This window comes from Macrobrachium rosenbergii, chromosome 14 (assembly GCF_040412425.1).
Source record: "Macrobrachium rosenbergii isolate ZJJX-2024 chromosome 14, ASM4041242v1, whole genome shotgun sequence".
Lineage (NCBI taxonomy): Eukaryota > Metazoa > Arthropoda > Malacostraca > Decapoda > Palaemonidae > Macrobrachium > Macrobrachium rosenbergii.
This window is the reverse complement of record NC_089754.1, coordinates 23,140,974-23,154,483: the sequence shown is the minus strand read 5'-3', so window position 1 is coordinate 23,154,483 and position 13,510 is coordinate 23,140,974. Positions and strand designations below refer to the sequence as shown.

General features: G+C 39.3%; 1 protein-coding gene across 4 annotated transcripts in view; it reads right to left on the bottom strand.

Moving 5' to 3' along the window:
• The window catches only part of LOC136845778 (innexin inx2-like), a 650,831-nt gene that overhangs the window by 72,207 nt on the left and 565,114 nt on the right, over positions 1-13,510 (bottom strand). Inside the window, exons 1-2 of one of the 4 annotated variants that reach the window (XM_067116051.1) lie at positions 5,184-5,665; positions 2,129-2,343 (exon numbers count right to left, since the gene is read on the bottom strand). The exons of the other annotated variants lie outside the window; for them this stretch is intronic. Of the exons in view, the coding sequence (XP_066972152.1) occupies positions 2,129-2,144 (16 nt within the window). The 5' untranslated portion in view covers positions 2,145-2,343; positions 5,184-5,665. Of the gene's footprint in view, positions 1-2,128; positions 2,344-5,183; positions 5,666-13,510 lie in introns of those variants that run through there. 4 annotated transcript variants of the gene reach the window in all.

Genomic DNA, 13,510 nt, shown 5'->3' with positions numbered 1-13,510 from the left:
CATGCAGAAGAGGCTCTACAATGCTAGGATTCAAGGCCAAAGTGTGGGGAAAAATTACATGGATGAGGAAGTAGTGGGAAGATGTGGTGTCCAGCGCCTGGATAATAGACTGTGATCTCAAAAAATAAAATGGTTTGGACATTTGCTGAGAATGAATGTGGAAAAGTTAGTCAGAAATGTTGTCGATTTGGAAGTAACAGGACAAAGGGCAGGAAGGGCAAAGAAATCACGAAAAATGGCCCGGGGAAATACTTAGACAAGATGGGAATTCAGGCAAAAAGTGCACAGGACAGAGGAGTGAAGAGAACTGGTTCCAGGTCTAACCCCAGAAAGGGAAAGGCTGTCTTAAGAACGTTTATGATGATGATGATGCTTTTCACAATTAAAAAAGAACTCACGAAGGTTTTGGGGATAACTGGATTCTAAAGGAAGCAGTGTTCAAATTATTTTATTTTGGGGCATCCACTAACAAATTTTTTGTTGAGGCATTCAATTTCCGTTCAACTAACCAAGGTCAGAATGTAACTGAAAGCATTACAGCCCACAAACCCCTACCTTCGTTTTCTAATGAAAAAGTAAGAACTGTTGGCTGACAAGATGGCATTATTATCATTACAAGATTTATTAATCTTATCAAGGGAAATGGAATTGTCAGTAATGGTGATCTTTCAAAAACTGGTTACCGTGACAGCAGTGTACTGTATATTGTAGAAATAAAATTGTCATTACAATTCAGTTATTCTTAGAAGGTAGGTTTAATTTATGAGTATCAAATTATTTCCCCTGAAAATGAGCTGTATATTTTATCATGTTCATCATCTCTTCAACTTTCAAAAACAGTTATATGGATTAAATGCCGAGAGCTTGGCCTCTGGGTACTTCTAGTCTTATGTTGCCAACGCCACCAAGTAATGAGGCGTTTCAATGAAGAGTAGATGGAAAGCCATAAAAGAGTCAATCAGATCACCAAATGAATATATGTATGTATGTATGTATGTAAGATACAAACAAGTTTTGAGTGAAAAACTTTTATGTGAATTGAATATTGCCAAATCACCAAACCCCTACTTTAAAAAGCAAAGTTATAAAAGAGTGGTTTACGATAACATTGAGTATTATTGTTTGACCATTTAGTGATGCCACCAAAATCAAGTTTCTAGGGGACCGAACGATTCACGGTAGCAGAGATATTTGTTTCGTCAAATATGAGAGTAGAATAAGATTAGAGACAGTTGTACCATATTCTTAAAATATAATTTTACATCTATAACATTGGCACACATAAGAATAATTCTTGCATACATACACTTCAGTATCATTACTATTGTAAATCAACTAAGTGTAAAAAAAATTCTCCACAAGACAAACAAGGCATACTCGTAATAAGAAAACGAATGGTAAATAAATATTTCTTCGATTAAGCGTCTAAGTTTGTAGTACCGCCCAATAAAGAACTCTCACACTCATCTTGCTTCCACTCATTCATAAATTCAGCGTTCACTACCACCGACAGAGCGTTTCCGGCTGAGCAGATGCACAAAATGTTGTGTGTGGAGTTGCCTGACCCTGCTGCCTGCATTTCACCCATGCAGTCATTACCCGCTCCCGGGGGTAATGACTGCACTGCGTAGATCTGTCCAATTCCATCGTTGATAAATTTACATTCCGTTACTTTTTCCCAATTAATTATGTAGTTTTACAACTCAAGATATGCAAAGATCACTAACTTGGGGCATCGAAATTCCCCGGGGAGCAAACAAAATAATGTTCATTAGATATATGGTGATTTCATTTATTGTTAAATACATTATTATTCTAAAATTTGTCTTATTATGATACCATTAACTTAAAACTACGATATAAAAAGAGCATTCTATTTATTGTACAGGGGATATGTACATGAATGTATAACAATAGTGCTGCGATTTTAGTTTCTCTTACAACACATCCGTCGGCAACCCTTTAGTCTTGATCCTCCCACTTAGATAAGAAGATTTCTTTAACCTCTTTGCTCATAAGTAAGGTTCCGAAAAGAAATAACAAACTCTCTGTACGGCAAACTTTCCTCTGCAAGTAAACTGTAGAAAAATGTACATCAGATTGGCATGCTTTGAATCACAGGTCTCACCTGAACTACGAAACATTGTGAAGCAAGAGCAGCGTGTTTGGCTGGGGCTCTCCTGCGCTTCTACATGGACACCACCACGGCTCTGCTACTGGCTATCGTCCCCTACTGCTGGCCGAGATGTAGTAGCAGCAGCAGCAGCAGCAGCAGCAGTTGCAAAGGGTCGTCGGTGACAGAAAAGGTCTCCCTTTTTTCTTGGGGGTTGGGAAAGGGATTCACTTGAAAGAGAAGATATGAATTTTACAAAATGTTCCTTTCTTCTTTTCTTAGTATTTTTCTACTTTCAATGACAAGTAAACTTATTCATGAACGAATTCAAGATGTTTATGAAAAGTTCTTTAAACTGTCAAGTGATATCCAGACAGACTGATCTGCCAAGCTATGAGAGCTGCGTATTGCGAAGGAACACTTTTCTGGAGGTATTTTTGTTATTGTTCATCCCAGTATTTTTTTTGAGACGGAAAGGGAAGAAGAAGGAGAAGAAAAATATGGGGGAATTGGTGAATAGGGAGGGAGAAGATAGCGATGGTGATGATGGTGCGATGGGCGGTGTCTGAGTGAAGCCAGTTAGGATGAGGCGTAAGGCTTGTGAAAGAGAGTGTGTGTGTGTGTGTTTGTGTGTGTGTATATATGTGTCTCAATTTTTTCTCTCGCCCACTCTCTCTCTCCCTACAGATACAGAACTGTTGCCAGTGAGGATGAGAGTTGATGATGAGGTTGAAGATGAGGGTAGTTCTACACGAAAGGGATGCTGGGAGAGGGGTGGGGAGGGAGGAGGGAAGCTTATTGTAGGAAGGGAGGAGGTGGGGAGGGAGGAGGGGAGCTTATTGTAGGAAGGGAGGAGGTGGGGAGATGCTGAGGGAGACTGCACCAAAAGGAAGATAGGAGAGAGGGGGAGAGGTAGGTTCTTACTTCGTAGTCAGGTGGGTAGCTGAGAGGGAAGGGGCCGATTGTAGGTTGGAAGAAGGAACGTAATGTAATCGTGGAAATCGTGTAACGTGATAGGATACTGAAGAGTTTATGTCACGTTCCCGGTGTCCGTGTCGACTACGACAACAAAATGAAAGGATTTAGGCTGCCTACCTTAACCAGTGAAATATGGCATCGTTTCTGGAATGAACAGGATAAGAGTCCTCTATGTGTGTCGATCAGAATGCCGAAAGAATTGACGGTATACGAAATGGCATAAGTATAAAATGAAAACAATGAAACTGCGGATTCTTTTATGAAACAAGAGAGAGAGAGAGAGAGAGAGAGAGAGAGAGAGAGAGAGAGAGAGAGAGAGAGAGAGAGAAGGATGTGAATGTTGTAGCAATAACGGTGCCGTACAGGAAATGAGTTCTGTATACCAATGGATGGCTTCTGTGCGTGTGATGGGGTCAAGGGTGGTTGTTGTTCGCTGGACACTAGGGATGATAGCCAGAAATACTGTATCACTGAATTCGGCAACTCATTTGCAATACGATGTAGTGATCATAACTAGACTGCACGCAGCGCTGCATTAATGACAAGTGTTCGCGCTTTCTTTTATCACAATAACATGCATATATATATATATATAATATAAAAGCATATATATAATAGTCTTCCAATCACTCTGAGTTCAGAGGAATAAGTCCGGGACAGTGGATGAATTTGAAAAGAGGTCTGTCTACTCTTGTGACAGCATAGTCCACCCCGTTATGGATCCTTCCTCAATTGGGGCGTGGCATCCCAGGAGGGTTTACGTACATGGGTATGAAGCAAACACCAGTAACATGCTGTTATTGATAACACCTTCACCAATTATAGAACACTTGCTAACCGAGTGCTTTTGTGGCAAAAGTGGAGCATTTTTTGCAAGAGTTTAAGAAACCCGTTATTCAGCTACTATTGTGTCTGCGTGCGTGTGTGTGTGCATGTGCGTATTCGTAGAATCTAAAGCTCATGAGCTGATAAAGTCAATTCACGTTTTTGTTTTTGTATCCCTCGTATAATCACTTCACTTGTCGTACAAGTCTGCAACGAAACTCATGCAAACTGGACGGTTTTTGCGGAGGAAGTTGTCCACGGGAGACGGGTTTTGATGACAAAATGACCTTATTCAGGAAATGGACTAAACAGGAGGAGCTTGTCTCTCATGTGTATACATATATATTCCTTCCGTTTTATTCCTTCTCCTCCTTTCAGTAGGTATTAAACACCTGATTCCATTTCACCCGAAGCCACGCAGGTCAGGAATTTTTCCACGCTGGATATTTGGTGAAAGTCCGCACTGAATAATAACACATTACGTGTCTCTTTCTTCAACACTGAAACACGCCTATCTCCCGTTTAAATCACAATTGCTAAAGTTCACTAGTAGAGAGAGAGACGGAGACCACAGAGACAAATGAAGCACCCTGCACATTTATCACTCGCTGAAATGTCACGAGAGAGAGAGAGAGAGAGAGAGAGAGAGAGAGAGAGAGAGAGAGAGAGAGAGAGAGAGAGAGGAAGCAATGTCTTTAAGCTGGAGATTTAGGGATGTCCTCTGAAATGATCATTCCTCTGGGTGTCTCTCTATAACGGAGTGGCTTAACGAAGGGCGTAATGCGAACCCCAGCAGGACTTGCGCAGGCCAGAACGCCTCGTTATTCGGGAACGTCGCTTGGTGGTGGAGAGATCATCAGGATGTTGAAGGGCGGCGGCGATGGTGGTGTATGATGGGCGGGCGATGGGGCGTTGGGTGAGAGCTACGCCCTTACAGGTCCCACGGGTCGCCAGCTGATACTGTGGCCCGTGGCCGGGACTGCGTGTGGATTGTGGAGGCAGCCACACGGATACCTCTCCCCTCTCACCACTCGCTCAGACACCCCCCGTCCACCATACTCACATAACACACACACACACCCTATACAAGCCTATGTCCATTTCTTTAGTCCCTCATCTCCACCCACATAGACACTCCTCAGTATTTAAAAAATATATATTTACGATAAATCGAAACGAAAAAAAATCGGTTTCTTTACATTCGCACCATTATATTTCACTTCATTGTATTTTTTTTTTCTTTGTATTATTATTCCTTTTCGCTAACCTGTTTGCAAATTCATTCACCAAGTTTCTTCCCAGGGTCGGAGATTTTCGTCGACGTGGTCGGCCATAGCAGCAGCAGCAGCAGCAACAACTACAACAAAAACAGCAGCGGTCGCGGCTGGGTATTCAGGACGTGAGCCCTCAATGAAATTAATTAGTGCCGTTTAAGGGGCGAGAATTCTTCTGATGGTGTCCCTCGGTCAAAGGAGCTGCAGGCCCACATTGCAACGAAAAACGATGTGACAAACAACTATATAACGCTGTCAAACAACGTGAACGTAACACATATGGATGTTAGCGGGCGAAGGGATCACTGAAAAATGGCACCCGGTACCTTGTTTCAGGTCGGGTTCCACTGCTGGCTCGACTTCGCTGATCAGGTAGAGAGGCCCAACTACAGGCCTGGAATCTCTCTTTCTCTCTCTCTCTCTCTCTCTCTCTCCACACACACACACACACACACACACACACACACACACACACTCATTCTACCTAGGCTGTAATACTATAGCCCAACAAGGCAACGAAATTATACTGTACAGGAAAGGCCATTGATCGTTGCTTATTCTGGTACAGGTTTCACTCCCTACAAAAAGGGGGATCTGAGGAAGATAAAAAAATCTCTACCAGTTTATTCTGCATATCAAGATTTGCTAGACTTGACAAGTCTTGTCAGACCAGAAATTACGTTGTTCATGATCTGGAATAATTATGCAAATGTGCGTTGTAGTGTATGACCGGTTGTGCTTCCTGGTTAATTCTTGACAGTAAAATAGCGTTACATTGAGTAAGTCCTAATATCACTATGCAATTATGGTTATAATTCAATACACGTGCGCACGCGCACACACACATATGTGTTATATATATATATATGTTTATATATATATATATATATATATATATATATATATTCCTGGAAGTAAAAAGTGATATCAGATACCAACTAAAAGTGATATCTGGTTGGATATCTGGTTCTCTAATGCTCAGAGTGTGTGTGTATATATACATACACACACACACACATATATATATATATATATATATATATATATATATATATATATATATATATATATATATATATATATGACTGGCAGTGCAGTGACTGAATGTGGATGTTTCTTCCCACGGAAGTGCCAATAGCTGTGGATTGAATTCACAATGTCCGAAAGTCCAGTGAAAAGTTGTGGACCCCCTGACCAAGGGAACCCCATTGGTAGCCTCATTAGGGGAGTGAAACAAAAACAGTTTCACGACTGAGCAGAGTAAAAATCATGAAAGAACTGGCAATCGGTTATGCAATAACAAATGGGTTTAAAGGGAAAAGTTGGAGGCTATGATGATTAGTGGAATTGAAACTCTAAGACAGGGTATTCAAGGATGGCAGGGAGAAAGACTGATTATCTAGTTTGGTTAAGATATATTAAGGCAAAGATGGTTATAGTACTTGGTATATCAAGAAAACAAAAAGCCTAAGATAATAAAAATAATTAACTCCAAGGACTATTGAAGTTACAATTAAGAAGAGCAGGAGAAAATGCGGTTTTAGAAGAAAAATAACCACTATAATACTCAAAGAATAGAATATTGTGGAAACCATATAACAGATTATGTGATACCACAATGCATAATAGCATTGTGTGAAGAGATAAGGTTAGGGTAATGAATGACCATTGTCTGGTTGCATTAAAAGTGAAAATAGAAGGCAATTCTAATAAGAGAAGAAAGAAATGATAGTAACTTAAGATGACTCCTGAAAACTGGGCTATAGTTAAGGATACTGAAGGAGGAGTTTATGAGGCGCTTCGAAACAGAATCGATGAAACGAGATATCTAGCGAAAGAAAAATGGAGATTGTTTGATTGCAAAAGAGGGGACAAGATCATGTAATGTTAGTCACTTCTATTCTACCATCATCTAGACTCTAGATAATGGTAAATGGAAGTGACTGATTCCTTCAGATATTTAGGAGTAAATGTATTGGATCATGGGAGAATAGGAATAGAAGCCCAGCAAGCGGCAGTGAAATAAGGGAGGTAGCGGAAGGATTGAAAATGGTTGGAGAAGTGTCATGCCTATGAGACTCAAACTTGAAATGTATAAAGAGACTATAAGGAAGAGAGATGGATAAAAGAAACGGCTACACAGTGAGAAAAGTGAAGGAATGGAAGGACATTGATCCATATGACCCAGGGTCATGATCTTCACATTCAAGTTTTTTTGAGCGAAGGTATTTTAATAGGATATCGACCATCTCTATTAAACTATAACTATCCTCTATGATTTTCATGTTATTAAATATTGTTTTGATTTGTCTGGTAGTTATTCATGGTGACCATTCAAAAAGAGGTGGGTAAAATGTCGTTCTAAAAAAGACTTTGGTTCCTACACAAAATCTCTCTCTCTCCACGCTTATTAAGGATATTTTGAATTTCGACATAATGATGACATATTCTTGATTCGTATTTTTCCATCCATCACTTTCTCTTTCCCTGTTTCCCTCTCACTCTTTTCCTTTTTATCATAAAACTTCTCTCTCACCCTCTCTTTTGCCTCTTAATTTTTTTTTAGTAACTTTCACAAAATGACTGGGAATCGTTATTAGTTACGCCCTCTTCCACGAAAACCCCTAAGAAAACATCTCTTTGGTAGGGTTAAGTCAGTGCTATTTCAGACTTTGTTTATATTTATCATTGATAAAACCCAGAAGCACGTTGCTGGTTTAGGCTTTCATGAAATTTGCCGGCCACAGCTGTATCACGTCTCTTGGGTTCCGGCCTCAATACAAGTGCGCAGAAACTTCCACGCAGATTCTTAAGCCATGGGTGTTCACATTCAAGAAGCTAGAGGATGACTGTCAATTGGTGGCGAGTTGTAAAGTGCTGCTAATGAACCTTTGAAGCCAGCAAACGAAATAATTAATTCTCTGGAGGTTATGTGCACCTTTGATTTATCCCTGATTTTGCAGTTGTAGGCGGAAAGTGGCAGTGACTATTTTCTTGTGTTTCCTAGGCGTCACCATTTCCAGATCATTTGCTTATTGGTGATATATGACATGATATATATATATATATATATATATATATATATATATATATATATATATATATATATATATATATATATATATATCACTGAAATATACATACATACATACATATATATATATATATATACATATATATACACAGTATATATATATCACTGAAATATCTACGAGGAAAAGTCACATGCTGATCACAGATGTTAACTGAGAGAGAGAGAGAGAGAGAGAGAGAGAGAGAGAGAGAGAGAGAGAGAGAGAGAGAGAGAGAGAGAGAGAGAGAGAGAGAGAGGAAGGAAGGGGCGCAGCGCGGAGGGGAGATGCTAACATAAAATTTCATAACTTATAAAAGTTGAAACATTTTTAAGGGAAATTATCAACCTGGTTTTCTGTGCATCTTTGATAATATCAGTCACGACACGAATTCTCCAAATATGACATTGCTATAATAGTATACAGTACCAGAACTGCTCGTTCTCTCTGGATATTAACTTCTTACACAGTTTTCCATGCATGTAAAGTAAAATATCTTATTGTGCAATGAAATCCTACTTTTTATTTCCTTTAATCTTCTTGTCTTGGTTACTTAGGACACAAAGCTGCCCGTTTCGTTGAGTCTTCCATCAGTCACTGTCTCTGTCTCTGCCTGGTTTGAATACTTTGTTTTATAATACTCATCGGTTTCTTTGGTCTATTCGCTCCTGCATTTTGTTAATTTTCGGTTTTGCTCTTTTTACCTCGTACAGCTTAAATATCTACTACCATCTGTATTATCACTACCACTGTTTTTCTCTTGTTGTCATTATCACTTCTATTACATTAAAATGATGATAATGTCTATTTTTCGTTCCATTACTTGTCTAGGACGCCAGCATTAAGGAATTTCTTGCACGATGATAAATAATGATAATAATAAAAAGATGCTCGCATTAATTTCTTTGGTCCCTTTGCAATAAAATTTGTGTTAGAAGACTCGGAACAAGGTTGGTAGGTTTGCTCCGCTCTCGTTTGTTTTCAGTTTTATCTGAGGCCTTACCTCTGACTCAGATTATTAACCTCTGGTTTTCTTCCAGTAAAGACCAATGTTAAGGGACCAGGTAGTTTTTAGTCTCTTCGGGCTGTTAACATTGTGTGAGATATATGTTTAAAGTGGTTCGCACAAACATACATACACACACACACACACACGCTCATATATATATATATATATATATATATATATATATATATATATATATATATATATATATATATATATGTATATATATATATATAATATATATATATATGTGTGTGTGTGTGTATTATATGTATCCTTTAAATATCTCAACATATCTCAAGCTATAAATTGGAAGTTTCCAACTTGGCTCCTGAGATTTGGTCTCCGTTGAGAGAAAACCACAAGGGTTAAATATGCAAAGGTAAGTTCATAGGAAGAAAGAAAATAAAGTCACAGAGAGAGAGAGAGAGAGAGAGAGAGAGAGAGAGAGAGAGAGAGAGAGAGAGAGAGAGAGACTTAGCACAACGGAGAAGAAAGTTAATGGAAAATGGCATGATTTTTCAAAGGGTCTTTCATTGAAGTCCCGGTGCGAGGAAGATTTATATATCCGGGTTCAACGTTGTTTAGACGGCTGGATCTCAGTCAAGAGATGCATGTGAGCAATTGCTGAAGGCGCTACCAAAATCATTACCGATATATCGACAGTAAAACCAGCCTGCGACGCGTTAAAAGCTCGTCTTTTATGAGGGCGTTTAGCCAGGAGATTGACCTGAAAAATCAACAGTATACCGTCAGCCTTTTGATCAAGGTTTGTTAACTGTTTAAAATGACTGTTCTCTGTTCAGCAACAACAACCAGCTATGCACCCTCTGGGTACGCTTGTGTTGACGTCTTACATGTATGTAACGAGAGAGAGAGAGAGAGAGAGAGAGAGAGAGAGAGAGAGAGAGAGAGAGAGAGAGAGAGAGAGAGAGAGAAGAATTATAAGATATATTGGAAGAATGTTCTTATGCTTGCGTTCGTTGTTGTTCATCCATAATTACGTCTCTAAGAAAAGAATGGACCAGGTCAAAGTTTTTGTTTGGTCGACGAATTTCCCCTCGGGTTACAAGTTGTCAGTGATTGAGTGATGCTGAACCCAATAGACGCACCGCCTCAAGTTAGGACGTTGTAATGGCCAATATTCGTGCTCGTTATCCACATACACTTATATGCAGACAAATGATATATAAAATTCAACTAATTTTGCGAATAAAGGACCAAGATATGGTCGGCAGAAAACCCTGAATTCTCGTTTCAGACTTATAAAGAGAACGCGTAAATTCTTCGTTACGAAACTTGCCAAATTGAAAGAAAACAAGTAAAAAATGCGCCGAAGTTTCTTCGGCGCAATCTAGTTTTCTGTACAGCATATAATGCTGTATGAAACTTTCAGCCGCAGCCCATGGAACGCTTAGCCGCGGCCCATGAAACTCAGCCACGGCCCATGAAACTCTTAGACGCGGCCTATGAAACTGAGACGCCGTCCGGTGGTGGTCTGTGTTGTTGGTGCATATGGCGGTGCCAGAGGTGCGATTATGGCTAAATTTAACCTTATATAAAATAAAAACTACTAAGGCTAGAGAGCTGCAATTTGGTAAGTTTGATGATTGGAGGGTGGATGAACAACATAACAACTTGCAGCCCTTTAGCCTGAGTAGTTTTTAAGATCTGAGGGCGGACAGAAAAAGTGCGAACGGACAGACAAAGCCACCTCAATAGTTTTCTTTTACAGACAACTAAAATTGAACGATATCGATGCCTGATCTAACCTTGGCAGGTAAGTAGAATTGTTTTGAGTGCAAACATACTTTTAAAAAACGACGGTAATATAATAGAGTCGAAATAGCAAGTCATATACCACAAAGGGCATTAGGTCTTTTTCGGGATTTTGGACCAGATTCGTTGGGTTGTTTATTAAGCCGGTCTTATGCCAGAAAGGGACCTTGCCCAAAATGTCATACGTTGTGAAAGAGAATAGGGAAGCCTTGTGCGAACCCCCGGCCTTTGTTGAAGCACCACAGTGGAGAAACTCTCGGACAAAAGTCCTCAATTTTTCATACGTAGACCTATGGAGAAGCCAGCAATAAAAGACTGGTTCCTGACTGGACGACGGCAAGTCTAAACATGAAGCTCATTACCCACAGAATATTGTTGTTACACACATGAAAAAAAGTAGTTTGATATACCACGCAACTTATCATGCAGAGTTGATATATCAGTTAACGACAAAATGTGAGTTATCAATACAAGCTACATAAAAACCTGTCAGATAACTTCTTATGAAATGCATCTTTAACGTCTTGTGTCTTCAAGTTTCCACAGCATTGTAATAACAGGGACAGCTTGAATAATGTAAGTTCCGCATGCTCCAAGACCCTTCCGATATCTCTATTAGCTGCTTTTACAGGTGACCCACGATCTCTGCATTGTTCAGAAGCTTGGTAACGTCATTTACGTTTGGAGCTAATTCAAAATAATTCAGGTGTGCAATTACTAAATAATGTAGAATCCCGATTACTTCCTTAACGTGTTTTTGGACCTTGAAAGCATTACAAGATAAGCAGCTCATTTTCAACCTACGGTTGTAACGTAATTTCCTGCGAGCTACTTCCTTCACTGGGTAGCTGAGGTTTACAACCACTCTCATAATCATTTGGACTTTGCCTAATTAATCATGGTGTGACAATGAGTCCATACCTAAAAGATTTTTGTCGATTTCATAATAAACCACTAAAAAGCATTTTAGGAGTCAGATAGCAGACTGAAATTAGAAATGTTACCATAGGGGAAATTACGGAGGTTCCTAATGTAGATGAGGTAATGATGAAGGAGGCATAGAAATGGCTTGCACGGGTCCTTTGCACAAACCCTGGAGACCCAGACATACTTGAGTGAGAACCAAGAGATTAGAGGCTGGAGATGAAAGATCTTTGGAAGATAAAGCACAAGAAAGAGATAAGTAGAGGAACCCCAGTGATCTTGGCATCTCACGGCACTGAAGGAAATGATGATTATGATGATGACGACTGGATTATTTATTCTGCTATATGTGGCAAACGGTTTACTTAAGGAGATACACAAGTCGTGGAGGTACATTCATTTCCATTACGCTGGGTGGTGACCAGTATTCTCTAACTTTTGGTTTTGGTGCAGATTCTTTTTAACTGCCTTTACAATCTCGGGGTATATCAAAGTACAATTTCTTATCTATTTATTCATTTAGGCGTACGAACAGGCTAACGTGGAAGTTTTCTGCACAGGGTGCTTGTATACGCTTCAGCAGCTAAAGTTTAAATGTCAGTAACCACTGGTCTTTTTTTCCTCTCTCTCTCTCTGGAGCCCTTCTCTGTTAACAGAGGCAAGTTACCGTTGAAGAAAATAATTTCTGCTAATATTCTGGCAGTATATATGAGCATAATGAGTTTTAAAGTGTTTATTTATTGGTATTTCCTAATAAAAGCTATAATTCTTCGTTATTTTTTCTTATTTCATACGTGGGCAAAGTGATCTGCGGGAGCTTACTATGATATTTCATTAATTTTTGGCTTGCTTAAACTCCCTTTTAACTGAAACTGGACATCAGCCATTTTTCGCAGAACAAAATTCTGTTTCACTAGAGTGGTTGTCCCTAAAGACTGACATCTCCATTTCTCAAGATGTCTCACCATTTGCTGATGAACGACTGTTCCAGTAGGCCTAATTTTCGACGAGCAGGACAAGTTTGATATCAGTCTATACGATCTCTGAGACTCGTCATTCCCTTAACCTTAAATGCTAATGACACACGAGTCTTCTCACTATACGAATACAGTTTGTTTGTGGGAGGGGGGGGGTTTTTCAAGGTTTATTAATTTTTGCTATGACCCAACAACTTCATAAACATTAATAAAAATCTTGATGCTTGTTACTGGAAGTTGGTCAGCATTACATAAAGACGTTTTCACGCAGTACAGAGAGTCTTCTTTCTTTTTTCCAACAACTGAATTCATCAGTTGCAAATTTCAGGGACGAATACGTTTGATATATATTCCTAATATTAGAATTTGCTAAGTATATTTACTTTCCTCCAAAAATAAATTCATGATGAAGTCATTCACTTCACCTTCGGGGAAATATAATAAGTTATAATAAATTACTAACCAACAAGCCTCATACGAGCAGAATCTCCTTGTATGCTTCGCTACAAAGGCGTATTAATTCTCTTAATCACGCCAGTCATAGTTTCGCAGTCTACATATTT